The 21,060-nt window shown below is 40.8% G+C and overlaps 1 protein-coding gene across 1 annotated transcript; it reads left to right on the top strand.

Moving 5' to 3' along the window:
- Positions 1 to 114: 114 nt before the first annotated feature.
- On the top strand, positions 115 to 14,348 carry DCLRE1A (DNA cross-link repair 1A). Its single transcript, XM_056494453.1, has 9 exons — positions 115 to 1,346; positions 2,891 to 4,381; positions 4,564 to 4,697; positions 5,545 to 5,663; positions 7,156 to 7,299; positions 8,173 to 8,318; positions 9,295 to 9,449; positions 12,815 to 12,956; positions 13,578 to 14,348. The coding sequence occupies exons 1-9, from the start codon at positions 911 to 913 to the stop codon at positions 13,742 to 13,744; spliced, it is 2,934 nt and encodes a 977-aa protein (XP_056350428.1). The 5' UTR covers positions 115 to 910; the 3' UTR covers positions 13,745 to 14,348.
- Positions 14,349 to 21,060: the final 6,712 nt, after the last annotated feature.

Below are 21,060 nucleotides of genomic sequence, written 5' to 3'. Positions count from 1 at the left end.
GAAAAAAATTGAAACCAGGTTCCATTAATTTAAACGGTAGGATTTAGGGATTTTTGGGGGAGAAGCGGAGAAGTTGATCCACAGCCACGGTGACGAACCTGCGGAAGGGAATACGCGGCCGCGGCGGGGAACGGGCGGGGAGGCGCCGCCCGCGGAACCGGCGGGACCCGGGAGATCGCGGGAAACATCCCGGGAAACATCCCGGGGAACAGCCCGGGAAACAGCCTGAGGAACATCCCGGGGAACACAGGAGCACCAGGACATCCCAAGGAACAGCCAAGGAAACGGCCCGGGAAACATCCCGGGGAAACAGGAGCACCGGGACATCCCAGGGAACCTTCGGGAGCAGCGGGACATCCCTGAGGGCATCCCGGACACTCCGGACCACCAGGACATCCCAGAGAGCATCCCGGACACTTGGTGTCGTCGGGACATCCCTAAGGACATTCCGGACACTGGGACACACCGTGGAGCAGCACTGGGAGCATCCCGGGTCATCCCGACAAACATCCCGTAGATGAATTCTTCCTCGTTCTGTTGTAAAATCTTCCTGCTCGGGCGGGAATCTTCAAAATCTTCCTTCCCCCGCCTTGGCCGGGTGGAGCTTGCGGTCCTGGGGGGAAGCTGGAGGAAATGGCTCACCCTGGAAGGCTCTGCAGACTCGGGCCCTGTGTAACAGGAGAAATTGCAAATCTACAAAGAGTCGCTCACTAAATTATTTTTGGGATAGGATCCACCATGCTCCTGTCCCATCAGGGACTCCTGCTTGGTTTGTGGCCCAGTGTTGCTTTTTTGACATGGGCTTCTGGAGCTTTTCCTCAGCTAGTGAACAGTGGAGGGAAGAGGAAATATATTAGTGGGAGGAAAAGCAGGTTTGTGAACTGTTGCTTAAAAAAAAGGGGAATATTTCATGTGTTGCCATATGAAGATGGCATCTGAAGATGCTTTATTGGAAGAGGACATTTGGGAGTACAAATCTATTAGGAAGCAAAAACGTCAGAGTAATTCACAGAGCATCTCTGTTCCTGGGCAGGAAGTAACTGATGGCAAGGGCAGGCCAAAAAGGAAAAGAAATAGGAAAAAGAAATCCACAGAAAAAACTGATACACCTCGGAAAACCAAACAGAGCTCACGGCCAGGTCAGGATGTGGATCAATGCACAGAAGACAGTCGTGTGCACTCCCAGGAAAGTGTGAGTAGCCTGGCAGAACAGAGCTCACAAAATGCAAAACCTGTTCACGATGGATTCTGTCCCAGCTGCCAGATGCCTTTCTCTTTGCTATTGGTCCAGACACCTCAGTGGCACGTCTATGAATGTTTGGAAACTCCAGGAACCACTGAAAAAGGTATGAACAGAGTAAGAAAAAAGCCATCAGAGAAAAGCTGCAGACTTCTCACAAAATGTTGCTGCAAACCTGGCTTTCTTTAATTCAACCCAAAATCTGAAATGGTAGTTGGTTTGGCTTCTATCATGCTTCATTATTTTGTTACTAATCATTCCTATTTTTGTATGAAATTTTTGCTTCTTTGTGAAGAACATGGAAATCTCATTTCAGAATCTAATCTCAAAACTCTGAGAGAGTTTTGTGACTGTTTATCAAGTTTTAGTATTTCATTGAACAAACTGAAGGGGCACATTTCATATAATGAAATCTGGTACAATTACTAAGTCAGTATCAGAAGAGAAGCTTCAGGCACAAGGGTGCTACTTTTGACATGAAACTTCTGTCTCCTTAGGTATAGGTTTTACTATCGTGTAGTCATGTTGATGTATGATTTGTTCAGTTGTCTGTGGACATTTGGAAACTGAAATATGCTAATTTACTTGAAATGTTAGCTTGTGGGCCACTATGGTTTAGAAATTTTTGTAGAAATAGAGATTAACATTCCTGTGTCATAAGACAACTTTGTTTTGAGTTCTGTGCAAGAGGAATGAAACTACACAATGCAAATTCTAGTTTCATGAGGAAATACCATGTGTGAGTAGATTCAGGTATCCAATTTATGTCCTTACTACACCTCATAACTTTTGTAAAACAGAAAGCATACAGTTAGGACATGTGTGTAAAGGATGTTTTAGGTAATGCAACCACTCTCCTTTTTATATTTTGATAACTTTCCTTGAGTATCTTCTTCAGAGCAATGACATGCAAGTCCTTTCATGCTGATTTTGGCAGTGCTTTTAATTTAAGGCAGGTGTTTTAACACTTCATTTCTGTCTTGTTACTATAATTAACAGGTGAAAATTCCTGATAGGTTTATGCATTCACTTTAAAAGCCTGAAAAGGTAGGCTGGTAAGCTGTCAGTAGGAAAAAGCTATGGATTTTTTTTTCCCCTAGCATCTCAATGCTGAATGTTTTCTTCATATAGGTAAATACACAACTTTTGGGGTTTTTTTTTGTTTGTTTATTTTTAATTTTTTTGGTTGTTGTTGTTTTTTGTTCTTAGAGTGTAATGTAATTTCAGGTTAATTCACAATTTGGTTTATTTGTTTGTTACTTGTATTTGAAATGTACTGACTGTTTCTGGTGCTACTTCTCTGAGCTTGTTGCTTGAATGTGAGACATTTCTAAACCAGAGCCCATATGATTACAGAAGCACAGCATTGAAACAGGATCAAATATTCTTGTTAATGGGCTGTATAATTCAGGCATAGTGCTGTATGAGCAGCAGCTGTTTGGTTTTAGGCTGGAAACATTCTCATCTCTCAGCTCAGAGCAAGAGGCCTTGGTAGATAGAAAATTACTTTTTACTTGTGCTTCTGTTCTCCAGCAGCTGTATCTATAAGAAAAATCTCCTGAATGTTGTCATGTGTGATTTTTATTTTGACTATGCCAACTCTATTTGCAAAGGTATTAACATTACACCTTGGTTTAACTCTTTCCACAGAGTGTCCTGATGGTTTACTGTGCACCTCCACCATTCCTTCTCACTACAAGCGTTACAGCCATTTTCTGCTTGCAGCAAACAGGGCAGGGGAGTATCTTGTAAACCCCTTGGAAACCACTGTGGAGATGAGGATGACATGTTCTACTGCTGCAAAGCCCAGCTGTTCCCCAGGCTATGCAGAGGAAACCTCACAAAGTGAGAAACTCTCTACTGAAATAAAGCACGTCCCAAATGATGACTGTGCAGCAACGGTACGGAATTCACTGCAAATGAAGTCTCTAAATATAATTAGTGGAAGTACTTCCTTTTTTGCAGGTGTTGAAAAACCTCAACAGGCACTTCAGCTCTCACAGGCAACAGATAATCATTATAAATTTGAATTTTTTGATTTTGCATCCTCTCAAGAGAGTGAAACAGGAAAAGATCTGTGTATTGAGAAAGATACAAGTCAGCCAAGTCTGCTACAGTCAGGAGTGGATTTCAATGACTGTGAAATTTCTTACTCTCCACTAAGTACATTTGAGGAAAGTGAAGATGAAGAGGAGGAAAAAGTAAAAGTATCACAGAATAAATCATTCAAAGTACAGAACTCAGAAGAAGACTCTAATTCTGTGGTGTTTAGAACATTTGATAGATCTCTCTTACAGGGGAAGCCTCAGTATGAGCATAAAAAAATGGAAAATTTCATAACTAAAAAACCCCTCTGTGAGGAAGAAAATGCACTGAGCCATCTAGATCCTCAGCAAGGGGTGGTAGCCAGTGGATCCTCTTTTGCTTCTAGTTACAGGGGGGCTGTACACTCAGAACTGATTTCCTCTGCTGCCAGAGCAGGAACCACAGAGTCAGAAGATGCTGGTGCTTGTGCTCTGGATTCTGCACATGTGAGTTTTACTGAGCCATCATCACTGCTAGACAGAGAAGATGCTGCCTCTCTTCTGACACAGAGGAGTAATGTTTTGAGGGAGCCAAGTAACATTTTAACTAATACAGATAAAATGACTACCAGTGCAATTGAAAAAACAGCTCACCAGGAGAGTTTGCAGACAGCAGTGGAGAAAAAAGGAAATCTTAGTACAGCTGCTACATGCTTTCCCAGCCCCATCTCTTCTAAATCAGTGCCATCTCTTTCATCAGCAACTGTGAACACTAAATCCAGTCCTGCCAAAGAGCTTAAGCAAATGGACATTGGTGTTTTCTTTGGGCTAAAACCCAAAGCAAAGGAGGAATGCAAAGGAGCGGAGTGTTTGAATGAGAAAAAGCACATACCAGCTTCAGTATCTCCTAATGGGAAGAGGCCCAGGCAGCAAAAAAGGAAGGCTGAGGGGTCTGTGGGAGATGTGGAAGCAGTTACAGAAAGTTCAAGTAAAAATGAAGCCATTGCAGATGTACCTTCTGGTGGCCAACGAAGGTGGAGAAAAAAATTTAAAGAATTACCTACTACAGGTGAAGAGCCAAGGAAAAAACACTGCCCCTTCTACAAGAAAATACCAGGTGAGAGGTAACTTTTTGCAACCAATGACTGATACACAAACCAACTTTTTAATGGTTCCTTCAATTGTATGCAGAGTAACTGTTACCTTTTAATTGGGAAGAAAGACAACAAAATATACATCTGATTAGAAATCTGAACTATGCATGTTTACTGACTGGTTTCTCTTCCCTCTTTGCTGTAGGAACTGGTTTTACAGTTGATGCCTTCCAGTATGGAGAAATTGAAGGCTGCACAGCTTATTTCCTTACTCATTTTCACTCTGACCACTACTGTGGACTAACAAAAAACTTCAGGTTTCCAATCTACTGTAATAAGGTAAGATTTTTCAAGATACCATCATATCCATATGCAGCTGTAATCACTTTTGTACTGATGGAAGTAAATAGAGGATCAGTGGTTCTTGTATTGGGTCAGTAGATATGTACAGGGGAAAGCACATTTTGTTTGTGGCATTGTAGCTTGGTTTGGTTTATTTATTTATTTATTTATTTATTTTTATTTTTTTTTTGTGTGCATCACGAAGAATCTGGCTCCATTTTCTCTGTAATTATGCCAGTGATGGAAATCTGAAATAGATGCTCCATGCTAAGCAAATCAAATTATTTTAGACTGATGCTTTGTGTCCTGTACTTCAGACTGTTGAATAGCCATGACTGCCATTAGCTGTTGTATGTCCAACCAGCTCTTCTTTACTTATAACATGGTAGGGTACCTTGCCTAAACAACACATCCAGAGCTTGCATCAAAAAAAACTATTTATGATTCATCAAGGAAGTTTCTTGGAATGTTTGTCCTGTGTTGCCTTTGCAGTTGGAGTGACTGCAGTCCTGCATTATAAGATCCGGAGCTCTGTTACCTGGAAACTTCTTCACTTGTTTAAAGGTTTTATCCACCTCTTCCTCTTGACTTGATAGTGTGCAACAGATCTTCCCCCTTGTTCACCTCCCCTCTGATTCCAATCCATAGCCTGTTGATAGGCTTTGTAAGGTTTGCTATCTAAAGATAGCTTTTCTCAGTTTGCTTTTTGAGACGTGAAAGGCTTGATTATGCTCAGGACTTCATAGTTTCTCTAAGCCAGACTGGCTTTGAGAGCTTTTGTTTCTAAAACAAGCACTGCTTCTTTCAGATTTTGTTCCTATTTAAAATCCTTCCTGTGTTCCAGGTAACTGGCAATCTGGTGAAGAGCAAGCTCAGAGTCCAGGAGCAGTTTGTCCACGTGCTGCCGATGGACACACAGTGTGTGGTCAATGGGATCAAAGTGATGCTGCTTGATGCCAATCAGTAGGTATCACTGCATTTCTTGTCCAAAATTTCTTACAGGTAGCTAGCTTTTGAAATAGGTGAGTTGTCTTCAAGAATGAAGCAGGCTTTTTTGAATTTAACACAATGTACACCAAAAAAAGTTAAAATAACCACATGTAACTCTGTAATTTTTATGTTTATTGAGAGGTTGAATGGTTTTCTTCTGATCTGAACACTTCCTGGTTTTTGGTGTCTAGTTGGGAAACCAGTAGGTTTGATTATCAGATACATTAGGTTTCTGTAGCTTGAACTGATGATAGGGAAATGCTGAGCTGAAGAAAAATGTGATGCTAACTAAAATTTTGAAAATTGAACTTTGAAGAAAAGGCTGTTGAAATCTGGGCAAGATTTCTACTGAATTTGGTGATAAAGGGTGAGATTATGTCTATTAGACTGGCACTATATGATAATGCTGGATTTAAAGTTCAGTAGCACCTACCTTTCAGTTCTGTGGCAGTTCTGCCTCTTGAAACTTTTTTTGGCCATGGGCTAGAGGAGGACTCCCTTCCCTACAGTACAATACTAAAACGCAGGACTGTGTCACAGCTGGTTTGAACATTGCTTAGGGCAGGATTTGTTTATACTTGGAGAGATAGAACTCCATTAAGTCCTCTGAGAACCCTCTCTAGGAGTGAAGGAAATCTTGTTGCTAATGTAATTTGTATACTTCTCATTTTTCCTGTTTGTCCCTTTGATTCTCTGGTCCAATTTAAGAGCTGTATATACCTTAGCTACAAAGTTTACCTTCTTGAAGTGTTCACCAATTCTGTTATTTTAACTTTGTCTTGTGCCAGTTTTTATTTTTTGGGATTTCATTTACTCTTTGCAGATGACTGATATCTAAAATAGTCCCACTCAGGTTTTCCAGTCTGAGCTCTTGCCTTTCAGAAGGCTTTGGCAAGCAGCTGCAAAAGGCACGATGGATTCACTGTCACCAGTAAGGGAGTTGTATTTATTAACAAGGGTTCTGGATCTAGACAACATTTAAAATCTGCCAATAGAATTTAAAGCAAATGCTCCAGTAAGTCCTCCAGGAAGGAAGATGAATCTGCAGGAATACAATTGTTTCTCTTGAACAAGAACGCTGCTTTTCTTTAGTGTGCTGTTTCCCCTTTGAATCAAATAATAGAATGATTGCAACTGAGGCAGGGTCTTTGTTATGCCTAGAAGGTGGGACATCCCAAAAAGGCAGTTAATGTTTGATTGCTTTACTGTTGATGTGAGTTTTTTGTTTCTTCTTTCCATCTCAGATGGGAATTCAAGTCAAGCTTGTATGTGGCTATTGGATTGGCTGCAGAATTCCTTTAGAAATCAGGAATTTCTAGCTAAATTAGTCTGCATGGCAGCTGTGATTTAAAATGCTATTCTGCACATTTCTACTACTGAAGGGTGGTCTATTTCTTAAAGTAGTTTATCAATACAGAGAGTGAACATAATTTGTATTTTTTTTGTTGTTTTTTTTTTGTTTCAGTTGTCCAGGTGCAACAATGATCCTTTTCTACCTGCCAAGTGGGGCTGTTATTCTGCACACAGGGGACTTCAGAGCAGACCCTTCCATGGAGCGTTACCCTGCTCTGATGGGCCAGCAAGTCCACACCCTTTACCTTGATACCACGTAAGTTGTCTGGAAATGGATCTCTTTGTTGGTTTGTTCTTAGCCCTTTCAGTTTAGTAAGGCTTTATATGAACCAAATAAATGTAAATAAAAATGACATTGCTGTGATAACATTTGTTAGCTCTATTCAGTGTTGAACAAAAGCTGGTATTTATTAAGAGTCCATGTATGTGTAGCTTGTGCATTGGTTGTGCTGTTACATTAGACAATGAAAGTGGGTGGTGGAAAACATGCTGAAGTATTTGATCAGATCACCATATTATTTATAAGTGGTATTAAATTCTGGGTGTCAAAATTCATACATGAAGTGTTCAGCTCTGATACAAGAGGTTTATGGAACACTAGTTTTCAGTGCATTCAACTCTATTACAAAAAGAGATGTGAAGGAATCCAAAGGTAAGAGAGTGCCAAAAGGCTGAATAAGTTTTGGGGATTTTCATTAGACCTTTCTCTGATTCATGTATATAAAATTGTTTTTGTGTGAATGATGACTAATGCCCAGCTGCAGACTTTCATTTCTGTTCCATATGTTTCTGTGAATGAGTAATGGCTTATATTATGGTTTGTGTGTATGACAAAAAATAGATGTAAGGATATAATCAGGACGTGATACAAATATCTAGCTTGCAAGAACATTTCGTATTTATGAAGAATAAAGTGTAAAATTCAGTGTCAGAGTGAATAGTTGTAGAGAAAACCGGGATGTGTTCAGTGTAATTTTTGTTGCAACAATTTCATTTGGGCACCTGCAATTGTATAGAAGAATTTTTTTTTTCACTTACTGTGTACATGGAGTTTTGAGGGCCTTCATGGTAGTTTCATATGTCTTTTCTCTTGTGTAACAAAGTGATATATTTTGTTTCTATGCCCCAGATACTGTAGCCCTGAGTACACTTTTCCTGCCCAACAAGAGGTTATCCAGTTTGCTGTCAACATTGCCTTTGAGACAGTGACTTTAAACCCACGAACTCTAGTTGTCTGTGGCACTTACTCCATTGGAAAAGAAAAAGTTTTCTTAGGTATGTAAAAGAAGTGTACTGGATCAAATTTAATATCTAATTCATGTTACAATATGGCTTTCTTGAATATATAAAAGGTTGTTTAGTCTGAATGTTCAGATAGTGTGTAAAGAAATTAGATGTATTTAATAACCCTGCTACTTTGTTAGTTTTCTAATCAGTAAGTTTTAACTTTCTGAAAGAAAGTGTTCTGCCATGTTTACAACCTTCCTCCCACACTGAATATACATGTGGCCAGTTTGTATACAAACTGTATGAACCTCTTTAATTGTTTGTGGTGAGAAAATTGCTAAGGGTGATTTAAAAAATAAATAAATGTTTCATCTTCTCCAACACTTTGACATTTTTGTTGTTAATAATTTCATGCTCTCAAGAAACAGCAAAGGGATGTTATTCTTAGACTTCTGTTTTCAGTTTTTCCCTCCAGTTTATATGTTATTTCTGACTAAATGAAGATCTTGTGTGCTATGCTTTAGTCAGTTACAGCACCAGGAACCTACATGATTGCCCAAATGTCTGCTTCAGAGCAGGCAGATGTGCACTACTTGTGCTTTTGTGTATATTTAAAGTCATCAATACAGGATTCACTCTCACTGAAATTTAGTCTGTCTTAAATGTGGGCTATTTGTCACATATTCCAAAATTACATTTCTGGCATCCTTGGAATAAATACCAGTTCACCTCAGTAACATTCTACAAATGAATGTGACTTTGAATTTATTAAGGTACTGTTCCTTCTTTATCCTCATTGTCACAAAAATTCTGCTTTTAAAATGCAGGGGACAAAGTTTTTTAGCACTCATTATAGAATTCTTTTCTTAATCCTATAATACAAAAAATTGTATCCTGTTGAATATGGATTTTTTTCCTAATAGTAAAAATTATCTTGTACAATAATCAGGACTATCTCCAAAACAAGCCAAAAAAGAACTCTTACAATTTTCTTTATCTGATTTCTTCCTAATGAATCCTAAAGCAATTGCTGAAGTTCTGGGCTCAAAAGCAAGTGTGTCCCGTGAGAAGTACAAAACCCTGCAGTGCTTGGAGTCAGCAGCTGTTAATTCCCTCATTAGTGTGGACTGGAAGGGTACTTTGCTTCATGTTCTTCCCATGATGCAAATAAATTTTAAGGTAAGTTCAGAAAATGGTCTCTGTAGATGAAATTCTCTTGGCTCCTCCCAACCAGCAATGTGTTTGGTGCTTTTTAACCTCTTGTCAGATCATATTTATTTAGTGGAGCTTTGACATGTAGCAATACATTGAAAATGTAATGCAATTAAACATTAATAACTTCTCCAAACATGATGTGGTGCTTGTACAAGATGAGGTGAGGCTTGTTCAAAGACCTGCTCTTTGCAGGCTTTTTTGAAGTAGATTTATGTAATGACTGCCTGATCTGTCCTCTTAGCAATTAATATATTGGGACATGGGGTTCCTGTTTTCAGCCTGCCTCTTACCTGGTCCAGTGTAGGAAAAGTCTAAAAGGATTTTCTGTCTTTGAGCCTCTATTTTGAGGCAGCCTATGAACATGGCCAACTACCAGTTCTCTAATATTTGTCACAAAAGCAAGTAAGCCAGTTAATTTTTAAACATTATTTCATTTAAGTTGGTTTCAAATGCACATTTGGTTGAGATTTGCGACAGAGTTGAGTGTTTTTCTGAGAATTTCTTAGTTTGGAAAGGTGAGTAATTCCTAGGTTATTCTAAATAGACTACAAAATACTGAAGGGCAGTAATGTGAAGCAGCAGGCTCTAGATTAAAGGTAACCTGCAATAAAAAAAAACCAACAACCCAGTGGTTGTTTATGCCTTACAGACTTGGAATAATTTTTCTGTTTTGCTTCAGGCCTGCTGTGCCATCTCAAGCAAATCCTTCAGAGCAAGATGGTATTTAGCTGCAGGACTAGTCAAGGTCAGAGTTGACCTAAAAAGGAGTAAAAAAGGCTATATGGTTTGGATGGAGCTGCAGGAGATGGCACTTAGTATCTTAATGCTTTAACTCTGTTCCATGATGTTTTCTGTGGTGGAGCAGAAAATGAGTAATGGAAATAATTATGGATTTATTTTTAGTGTGTTGTGTTGTCTAAAACAGTAATTTATTTTAGTTTCTTCTGCAGATTTCTGGGTTGCTAAGTCAGCTGTCCCAGCATGAATGGATACTGGCACAGCTGGACTTTCAGGGGCTGATTGGAAAGCTCAAGGGCAGCTTTACTTCCCAGAGGCAGGCAGTTGTGTCATGCAGGGTCTCACCTCTAAGATCAGGCTCTAGACAAAGCAGTGTGACAAAAGCCATGCTTGGACCCTGAAAAGGGCCAGGAAAGATGGAAGGCACAAGGATCTGGTGGGTCAGAGCCCTGCTCTGGCAGCAGGGCCTCTGTGCTGGGGCTGAGCCCTCAGGTCTGGAGCTGAGTTGGTCTCATTCCATCATTAGTGATGATGTGTCCAGGTAAGCTGGGCACTCTGGGGACACCATTGAGGCTGCAGCTAGAGGAGTGCCTGGGTGGATGGTACTGTCAGTAAAATGTGAAGAATTTTTAATGCTGAAAGATGAGTTCATATTTATCTTACTTTTGGACTTGATATATATTAAGAAAATATTTTTAAAAACCCTAGAGATGTGGTACTTCACTGCAGTATTTGGTTTTACCCCAGTAAAATACAGGGATTGCTGTATGTACTGACAAATGGCTGTTCTTGAATAAGCTAGATGAGTTTAAGTGGTGTTAGGGCTGGTGGCAAATTAAATATTTAATCATGTTTGAATGTTTTCCTACCTTATGGAATCTGTTTGTGTACACTGCTGACTTTAGCAGCACTCTGAATATCAGGCTGTCATGGTGATTGAAGGGGGTTGGTGTTGCAGTGAAATATATTTTCCATTCAAAAGGGTGAAGGTTTAGAATAGTGTTGGCTAAAGCAATAAACGAAGAAATTGAAATGTGTATGTAAAATGAACTTGTTATGAGCAAACACTGTAGTCATTTGGTTTGGGGAAAGAGACCATCTTTTCCAAAATGTATGCATGGTTCTTCTGCAACAAACAACAATTTTTTGTAGCTCAAAAATTAAGGCTTTTGCCTAACTTGACTATGCAGGGGAAAATTTCCAGGGAACTGAGTTCTGTGGGTCCACGAATCTTTCATGTTGTTTAACTCAGCAAGGTCTTGTACTGACATTGAAGTGAGACTTTCAGAAGTGCTTGTGATTGAAATACAGAAATAATATTTTTTATAAGATTGAAATTGCATCCTTAATGGGAATGTTGCACACTTGATTTATAACAAAATTAAAAAGCAGATTAGCATTGTTAATATAATAATTGCATTTGAAGTACTATATTTAGATTTCATTAGAACAAGGGGAGCAAATACATGACTCATTACCTTAATCTATGTTAATCCTCCCAAAATGAAGTGTGGAGGAGAATTAGACTGCTACAGCCATACCTTTAATCAAGTGAGGACTGAACATTCACAGTGTATTCAAAGTCACAGCAGTGAGCCATAATTCCTGTTGCTGAATGAAATGTCTGCTGTGGTAAGGTTTTTAAAAATTGTTTTTTGTGCCTGGTTTGATGGGTTCTGTAGGTTGCAACTGGACATTGCACTGAAGGTGTTAAATGTGGCAGCTTTGTATAGTTGTCAAGTGTCTGACAGGTTGGGTAATTTTCTATCCCAGCCCATCTATCCCCTTTACCCTCCTTTTGAATCAGCCTCTATATTGTGCTCCTCTCTCTCCTGCTAATATAAAGTTTATGATTTTTAGCTCTGTAACCTTGTAGGGCTTTCAAATTAGTAATTTGCCTGTAAGATTTTATACAGGACACATGAAATTGGTTTTCTATTTTTAACTTGAAGCAATACTGACTTTGCTTTTCCAAGTATTTTACATACTTGGAAACTTTTTCAAGGTAATTTTCTTTTTAGAGTGAGAAGATGAGAGGTGATTTCCTTTTTCCTTCCTGTCTTGGAGAGGTGGTAAAACATGTTTCAGTGCTCAGTGCAATACTCAGCTTGTGCATGGGCTTACTGTGAGTTTTTTGGGGTAGGTTAATTAACTCTGATTACTTCTGGGCATAAGCAGGTGTCAGGATCTCTGTGACATTAACTGGATCATTTTGTACTGAAGCAGCATTTCACCATCTTCTATCTCCACTCAGCTGCTGACCACTAGTTTAGAGGAGGAAATGAATGATTTGTGGAGCAAGATTTGTAAGAAGGTGTGATTATTCCTTATGTGTTCTAATCTGTAATGCATAGCTGTTCATATGTGCCTAATTCAAATGAAGAAATTTAGATACTAAGGTACAAGTTGTTTTGCAAATGTCAATATTTATCATTAATAATATCAAGGTAGACGATCCTTAAAATTAAAAATCCCCAGCACATGAAAGTAAAATGTACTCTGAAACCTCTCCATCATGAAATGGCCAACCTTTAGTCTAATCAGCTATTTAATGGGATTAATTATATGCTTTTTTTTTTTTTTTTCCACAGCGTTTGCAAGATCACTTGAATAAGTTTTCTGAGAATTTTGATCAAATTCTGGCTTTCAAACCTACGGGTTGGACCTACTCTGATTCATGCCTTTCTCTGGAGGATATCAAGCCTCAGACAAGAGGAAAAATCACTATATATGGTATAAGAGTTGCAGAGATTCAGTGCATTTAGCTTTGTGTGGATGCTTTTCTTATTTTTATTCTGGAAACTCCTACTGATTTTTGTAACTGCTGCTTTTTCTGGTAACTCATTGAGAAACTGAACAGATCTCTTCAGGTGAGATCTGTGAAATGAGTAATCAAGAACACCATAAATGCAGATTTTTACATACATTTTGCATGTCCTTTTCATGCAAATAAAGACTATAAAGACTTCCATCTGATACAGGGATAGAGTCTTGGTCTGACTGATGCTGGTGGCAGTGTAGCTCCAGATCCAAGATTTCATTCTGTATCTTACTTATTTCTGAGAGAGTTCTTTCTCTCAGTTCTTATTGGTGGGTGGAGCTAAATCCCTTACCATTCCTTTAACCAGGTCACTGATGCTGCTTATTTTGTACTGATGAATAATTTGGTAGCTTAATGCAAGGTAGTTTTCCTAGAAGGGAGAATTGGAGGGTGGGGGAGGATTTTTTTACCTTAGCTGTTAATTTAGAACCCAAATAGGAATTGAAAAAACACTTTTATCTAAGTGTTTCTTAGCTGGAAGGTTTGGAGGAAGCTAAGTAGACTGACAGATGTCTGATTTGTTTTCATTACAGGAATTCCTTACAGTGAACACAGCAGTTACCTGGAAATGAAGCGTTTTGTTCAGTGGTTGAAGCCAAAGAAAATCATCCCCACTGTAAATGTTGGTGACTGGAGAGATAGGAGCTTGATGGAAATGCATTTTAGAGACTGGATGACTGAGAGCAATAGGCATAAATAAATATAAGGAAGAATGTATATTTCAAAGGAAGTAGGCTGGGTTGGGAATTGAGTTCCTGTGAGTTTTATTTATCTCCCTTTTCCACAAAGCTTTCTTTAGGGAGGACTAAACTGCCATTCTTTGAAGAAAGATAAATTTGGGGAGAGAAAAATAAGGCACCTTGCTTTCTTGTATATCTACTACCTTTTTTTTTCCCCCCATAACTTACCATTTTTGCAAGTTCATATTTTAAGGTTTTTTTTTGTCTTACTCCTCTTCCCCTGTTCTTAATTTTCCTCAGGTTGTGGAGATCTCAGATGTGCAATGCTGGGGATTAAGCAGTCTCCAGGGTAATTTCTGAAAACAAGTTATTGTAATAAATGAGACAATACTGAGCTTATGTCACATGCTGTCAATTCAGGCTTCAGAGAAGCTCATTTCATGAGGCAGAACTGACTATTGTGATTTAAATCTTGCTAAAAAAAAAACTTGTGAGAGAGTATAGACTTGGGCTCTTGCAGCATATATACTTTAGACAATTGTTTACAAAAGACATTTCTACGTTCTGCTCAAGATTTTCTGCTTTGTTTTTAGTGGTCTTTTTTAAAATAAAGAATATATCTTATGCCTGTGTATCCTTTCTGAGCAAAGTGCACATCCTTTCAGTGCCAGAGTTGTTATCTTTGGTGAATGTGCTGTGTATGTTGCTGCTCTAAAGTTTCTCATGTCTTCAGTGCCAGTTCTCCTCAGGTGTTCAAAGCACCGAAGTGGTTCCTCACCATGTAATCTCCTTTGGGAGACTGCAGGGTTGTTTATATATAGGTTTGTCACCTGAATTCTGGGGGAAACAAGGCAAATACTAATCCTGGCAGCAGAAAGATAAATTTCACTTTGCATTTTTTGCCAATTCCTACCAGATTACTTTTTCTGTATCTGCCTGGTGTTTCTGTAGTGAAGTATGTGTGTGCACGCAGGCACACTAGTAAAATTCTAATCACTTCAATAAAAACTTTTCCTGACTTCTAGGTTGGACTCACACGTAAAGAATCATTCCCCAGCCTCTCAGAGTAGCTTGTCTGGAATCTTCAGTGCTATTTTATGTTGTAAAAACATTTTTTTTTTCTAAATCATCAATGTAAGTATAAACAGATCCTTGTCTCTGAGTGATGAGCTCTGTACTGTGAAGTCACTTGTTTTATTTCTGTCTTGTGAGAGAAATAACTGAGAAACTGATGGCAAAAAGATTCTTTGTGCTAAAAGAATTGTGAGTGAGTATTTCTGACATATTGCATTGTTAAATGCTTCAGTTTAAATTAAGCAGTTAAAAGAATCTGAAGTTCTGATTTTACATCATGCATAGTGCTAGCTGGCTGTCACTAGAACTGTCTTGGACTGGAATGCTCATTCCTAGGATTCCACTCCTTTCTGGAGGTGTATGGCTTTTGCAAATACCAGACCTGAATTAATGCCCTGTACAAATCAGAGCAAATTTGGGGATTTTATTTAGCAGGCAGTTGTTTTTTAACAGTTGAATTGTTAAGGAATTATGCATTAGTGCCATGCAATTTTTGGCCTCGGTCTTTTTCCTGACTAATTTTTGTACAGCATATGAGAGACTGGAATAAGCACCCCAGAGTCATAACTTAGTCTCAACTCAGACATCTTCTTGCTTCCATAGTTGCATTTTCAAGAATAAGTGTTACTACAGAGAATGAGTGTGTGTGGGTGAAGAGGAGCTCCCCCTGGGCTGATGCTGCTCCTGGTTTTGCAGTTCCCTCAGTTTGTGCCAGTGGTAACTCAGAACCCAAACAATTCAACTTTCAGCGCAGCCTGATGAGTGTGAGGCACTTGTTACCTCTCCTGTTACCTCCTGCTATCAGTTCCTGGCCTGTTACCCAGAATGAAGGGTTGGGTCTGTTTTCCTTTAAAAGCAAACTGATTTCTGAAACTCCAGAAATGGTGTCTCTTGGAAGACACTGACATTGGCATCTGCTGGACTGCCCTGATGTGGAGCAGATGGCCATGGGCTTGTTTCAGTCACTAAAGCAGAAGGGCTTTAGTGTTGGAGCCTTTCCTGCTCTGCTGTAGGTATTCCTGCATTGGCCCAGTGGGTACTTTCATTCTTCCCTCTTTCCAGTTTGTATTTGCACTTCCACCAGCTTGTTTTTGTGTAAATGAATTCCACAGCATTTCATCCACTTTCATGGTTGGAGATCTCCATCTTACCCACTTATTTGGCCTCTTTTTTTTTTATGGAAAAAAGTATTTTCAAAATCTAAACTCAGGACTGAATTTGTTTTGTTCTCTTTATAATAAAGAACATGATTAATAACAGGATTAGATTGTGTGGGAGGACATACTAGCAGATGTGGAAAACTAAATATAACTAACAAGAATTTTGTGGGAAAGATGTGTGGCAAGACTTTTTCCCTTGTCTTGGTGGTTCCAAGGGCCATCTCTCTGATCTCAGCAGTTTAAGTCCTTTGGGGAGTACAGATAGACTAAATTTTGGTGTTATTGTACAGATGTCCTTAATTAGGACTTGGAGTCTGGCTCTACTTTTCCTAATGAAGAATTGAGTTTGTCTTTGGGCAGTGCTGGCATTAGAGATGGATGAATGAAAGCATTCATGGTTGTGGCTCAGACTACAGCAAAGGTGCCACCTTTTCTCAGGCACTGTATGGGACTTAGATCTCTGTGGTGCTATAGAAACACTAGAGCAGGATCCCCTGGACAGTGGGGTGGAGGAGTCAGCCTGTACTGACACAAATACTAGCACATTTCACAAAAGCAAGGGGGGCCTGGGAACATCCCAGAGGATCTTCCTGTTTGTCTGGTGCTGACAGGCTCAGGGCTGAAGGCAAACAAATGAAAGGGGCAGCTGTAACAGTCACTTTCAAAGCCAGCCCCTCTAAAGAATCACTTTGTATTTCCCATCAGGACTCCTGCTCTGATTACATATCACCCCAATAGGCAGATAAATGAGCTAAAAGCAACTCTGTTGGAAAAGGGTACAGGAGGAGAGAGGGGAGATGAGGAGAGCAGCTCCTGGCTGTGCTGGCTCAGGCACTGGGTTTCAGGCTGGCTGGGATAAATAAAAGCACCCAGGGCCTGAGGTCACCACTGGCGAGGCTGCTGGGAGGGCACGTGTGAAGAGTGCAGAATAAAAGCACATGGGCAGCTAAAGGGAACTTCAGAGTGCCAGTGTCTCTTTAAACCTTGATGTGAAATAACAATTGACAGGAACTTTGAGTGGAGAAAGGAACTGAGATGCCACTGGCATGGTTAAAGGGTTTCCCTTATTTGATCAAACCTGTCTGCTCATATGAGCTTCGTAAAGGTTGTTAGGATAAATTGCCATTTAAGTTTATTTTCTTTTTAAGGAAGTGTGACTTCAGATACATCCTTCATGCAATTAAGGAATGATTTTGACTGAACATAAATTTTGAATTTGAACACTGCTTTGGGGAGATTGTGGGAGACTTATTTCCATGTCAGGGTAAAGATGCAGTTATTGCTTTGATGAGTTTTCTGTGTCTGAATAATTTTTGCTGAGTTTTCTTTAGTAAAGAAAAAAAGCAGCAGGTAAGTTTTGAGAACAAGAGAATTCAGCCCAAACATTTCCATCCTCCCTTAGCTGCAGAAAGCCATCTGCTTCTCATTTCAGAACCAAAATAAATTAGACCATTACTTTTAACGGTGGGTCACAGGCTGCTTTATGTGTTAAGGATTTATAGTGAAATGATGCAATTTGAAATTCTATTCATTAGCCACTATTCCAAACCAAGTGTGTTTGCAAAACATTCAGTATTAATGTTTGTAAACCACACAGTGGGAATTGAGACTGGGATGAATGAAATTCACAGGAAATACTGAAAGCTTGTCAGTGCCAATAATTAAAAATGGAATATCTTGTACTTAAGTTTCACATCTTGGTACAGATTATAAATGTGCATTTGGAATGTTGAATTTAATATTCTCCCCAGCAGTGCAGAAAAAAGCTGGGAGGAGATTTCAGCCTCTAACAGAAATGAAGGGCTAAGACAGTCTGTCACTGTTTGCAGAGAAGGAAAGCAGCACAGGAGAGTTTGCTGCCTTCCCACTGAATCCAACCAGCTCTACCTGCTGTCTGCTGGCAGGAGGATTGGTGGAGGAGCTGCAGCCCACAAGGCAGAGCCCTGCACTGCCTGCAGGCCTCTTGTCTTTCTCCTTTCTACTCTGGACCTTTACCCACTGCTGTACAATGGCACCTTGTTATCAAATCTCCAGCAAATACTTTGGCAGGGAAGAGGGTTTTCCACTCTGTCACATCTGCTCTGGTATCTCAGAGCAGATAGGCACTTGTTTCTGCCAGTTTCCAATAAGTTCTTATATAAACCAAACAGTTTTAAAAACCTCTAAGCTTTCCCATTTGGCATTTCAGTTAAACTTTGTTCACCTTTCCTTCTGTACGTTGTCTTGCTTGTTAGGGGTGGAAGAGGAAGAAAGTTCATCACCTCAGGGAAAAAGATACAAGCACTGCACCAGAGGAAAAGGTGACACGAGGACACAAATGCCAGCAATGGTGACTTTGGGGCAGAGTTCAGCAAGAGCAGGGCTGGCTGTGGGGCTCTGCATGTGCTGCCTCCTGCTGCCTCCCTCCTCTCCTGCTTGTCCACCACGACCCTCCTCCCTGCAGAGGCCATGATTTCAGTGAACTCTGTTGTGAGAAGAAAAGTTGATTTTTGTCTGATCACCCCAGTCATTTGTCAGCTCCTAGCAGAGACCTCCCCAAACACAGCACTGCCAGCAGCAGGATCTGACCCACTTTTCAGCTCCTGTTTCAGAGAAGAGATGGATTGGAGCATTTATCTCAGCAGGGCTTCTGCAAGCAGAAAGGCAGGCTGGATTTCTCTTGTTACTGAGGCCTTATTATTTACTTGGCTCTCTGCCCTGCTCTTGGTCACATCTATTGCCTGAACAAGGGAGGTAAAGCTGAAATTCTGTTCTTTGTGCTGCTGCCCAGCGACCATCTGAGGAACTGAGCTCTGCAGCACAGCAGGAGCCTGGTTTTCCACTGACACCTTGATGGTCACAGCCCAGCTCGTTCCTTGGAGCTCATCTGTGGGGCAAAGAGCCAGGCAGGGGCAGCTGGCATCCCACAGAATCACTGGGGCAGGGACTGGCAGCCCTGGGGCAGTGGGACATGGCAGGGCTCTTATGGACATGACAAACATTTCCACTAGTGGGAGAAGGTTCCTGATTTTCTGCCATATAAACCCAAAGTATTCTGTATTTGACAAAGGTGGCAGGGAGAGGGATGAATGCAACAGGACAGCAGTGCAGTCAGTGACAGCTCTTTAGGAAATTATTAATTACCCAACTCTTAGCAGATTAGTGGGGTGGGGGCAGCAGGGTGCCCCCTGGGCCCATTTGACTCAGAACAGAGGAAAAGTCAGGCTGAGGACAGCAGGGAGTGACTCTGGAGCTGCTGTCAGCAGGAGCTGGGGGTCACATCCTCTCCACACCTGCACCACCAGCAGACCCCCTCCATTCCAGCTGGAGTAACCAGGGGAATGGTGGCATTCTGAACATTTCTAAACCTCCTTGCTGTGCACCATTCCCTGATGGTGCTGTGGCTTTGTCCCACCAGGGCAGGATCCTGCCATGAGCTCCCCCTGCTCCAGAAAGGTTCAGTTCAAGATGTGGAACAGCTCTCGGGTCCCTGAGCTCTGTGAGGACTCTGAATGGGGCAGTGCAGGAACTCTAATGGCCCTGATTCACTAGTTTTCACACCAAACACCACCAAAGGGACAGCTGACACCAGCACACGGTGCCACAGCCCCCTGACAGGTGTGGGACCCTGTGGGGCTGACAGCAGTGACCACCCCTCCTGCAGGCACTGACATCCTCCTGTCTCCTGCCTGCAGTGCCAGAACACCCCTGCACTGTTCCCAGCCCTGTCATCATCAGCATTTGTGCCACTGGCAGAACTTAAAAAGACAAATGGATGGAAAGATCCCAGGGTGACCAGACCACAGTACAGGGGATGTTTCATTCAGGTGCCAGAGAGACTGACACATATTTACTCTGGGAGCTGACCTCGAGGGCAGGTGCTACTTACTGCCACTTGTCTGATGCTAGGAAATAACCTGAAGCAGATTTTAATTTTTTTTTAAACACCAAATATAACAAAAATGTACTTACAGCAGACAACTCCTGTTTTACCGTCTTTGACATATTTTTTTTCCTATCCACAGTCCCTCTTGCTGTTTATAGCTCTTCCTCATGAGTTTTCCTTCCTCATTGTTTCCCCCCCCCAGCTACTTTTTAACTACTAGGGATTTCTCAGAAATGTTACACTGCCAGAATTCACTTTTATTCTTAGAAACTGGAGCACAAGGGCAATTGCTTGGAAGTAAAATGACATCTGTGAAGAATGACTTTGGACATTAAATAAAATAGAAGAGGGGCAAATTGGAGAAGGCCAGAATTCCTGTAGGGCACTTAGTTAGTTTAAGGACATTTAGCATATAAATGGGGTTATTTTGGCAAAAAGTTTCCTGGTGTAGAATATGTGACTGATCAGTAGATGCTGCTGAAGAGCAGCTACTCGAAAACATTGGCTCCTCCTGGTTAAAAAAATTGTGCAACCCTCATCAGTGATGGAGGTGGTATCCTTCCTACAGCCTTGAGGCATAGATCATGGCTTCATGCTGTTTTATAGGCACAGACAGAAACAGAAGCAAATTTCTTGGGAAAGCTTACAGAGGTAGGAAATAAAAAAGGATGTAGCTCAGAGATGTCCCTACATCCAACACTTGAAAAGATTAGCACCACTGATAGCCATGATTTTAGTGCTTCAATTTCATCCTCCACTGCTGGGTTATAAACAAAACAAATTCTCAGGCACAGATCAACTCAGACACCCCAGGATGAAAAACTGAACATGGCCAGACACGTGCTGTGGCCAGTCCTGCTGCCACCCCAGCAGCTTGGTGCCCCCAAAGTGCTGGTCCTGCTGTGAGCTGGAGCCACCAAGGAGCTGCCAGCAGCAATCAAAGGACTCCTGGTCACTGAAGAGGTTTCATGAAAAATGATTTTCCTGAATGAAAGATTTGTATCAACCTTGTCTGGCTTCTCCACTTCTTTAAGGCATGCAATAAACTAGAAGGTGTTAAGGGGCCAAAAGGAACATTCAAAATTCCAGTGGCATTTCTAGGAACTGGCTGGCATGCCCCAAGTTCCTCACTGGCCAGCCTGCAGGAGGGAAGTGGCTGGCTGTGGTGAGGCGTGTACATGGAAAGAGTGTTCATCCCTGGGAAACAAACCAAAAAATCCCTTAGAGCAGAGGACCT

The sequence above is a fragment of the Oenanthe melanoleuca genome, chromosome 6 (genome assembly GCF_029582105.1).
Source record: "Oenanthe melanoleuca isolate GR-GAL-2019-014 chromosome 6, OMel1.0, whole genome shotgun sequence".
Taxonomy (NCBI): domain Eukaryota; kingdom Metazoa; phylum Chordata; class Aves; order Passeriformes; family Muscicapidae; genus Oenanthe; species Oenanthe melanoleuca.
Note: the sequence above shows the minus strand (reverse complement) of the source record. Positions and strands in the feature narration are given on the sequence as shown.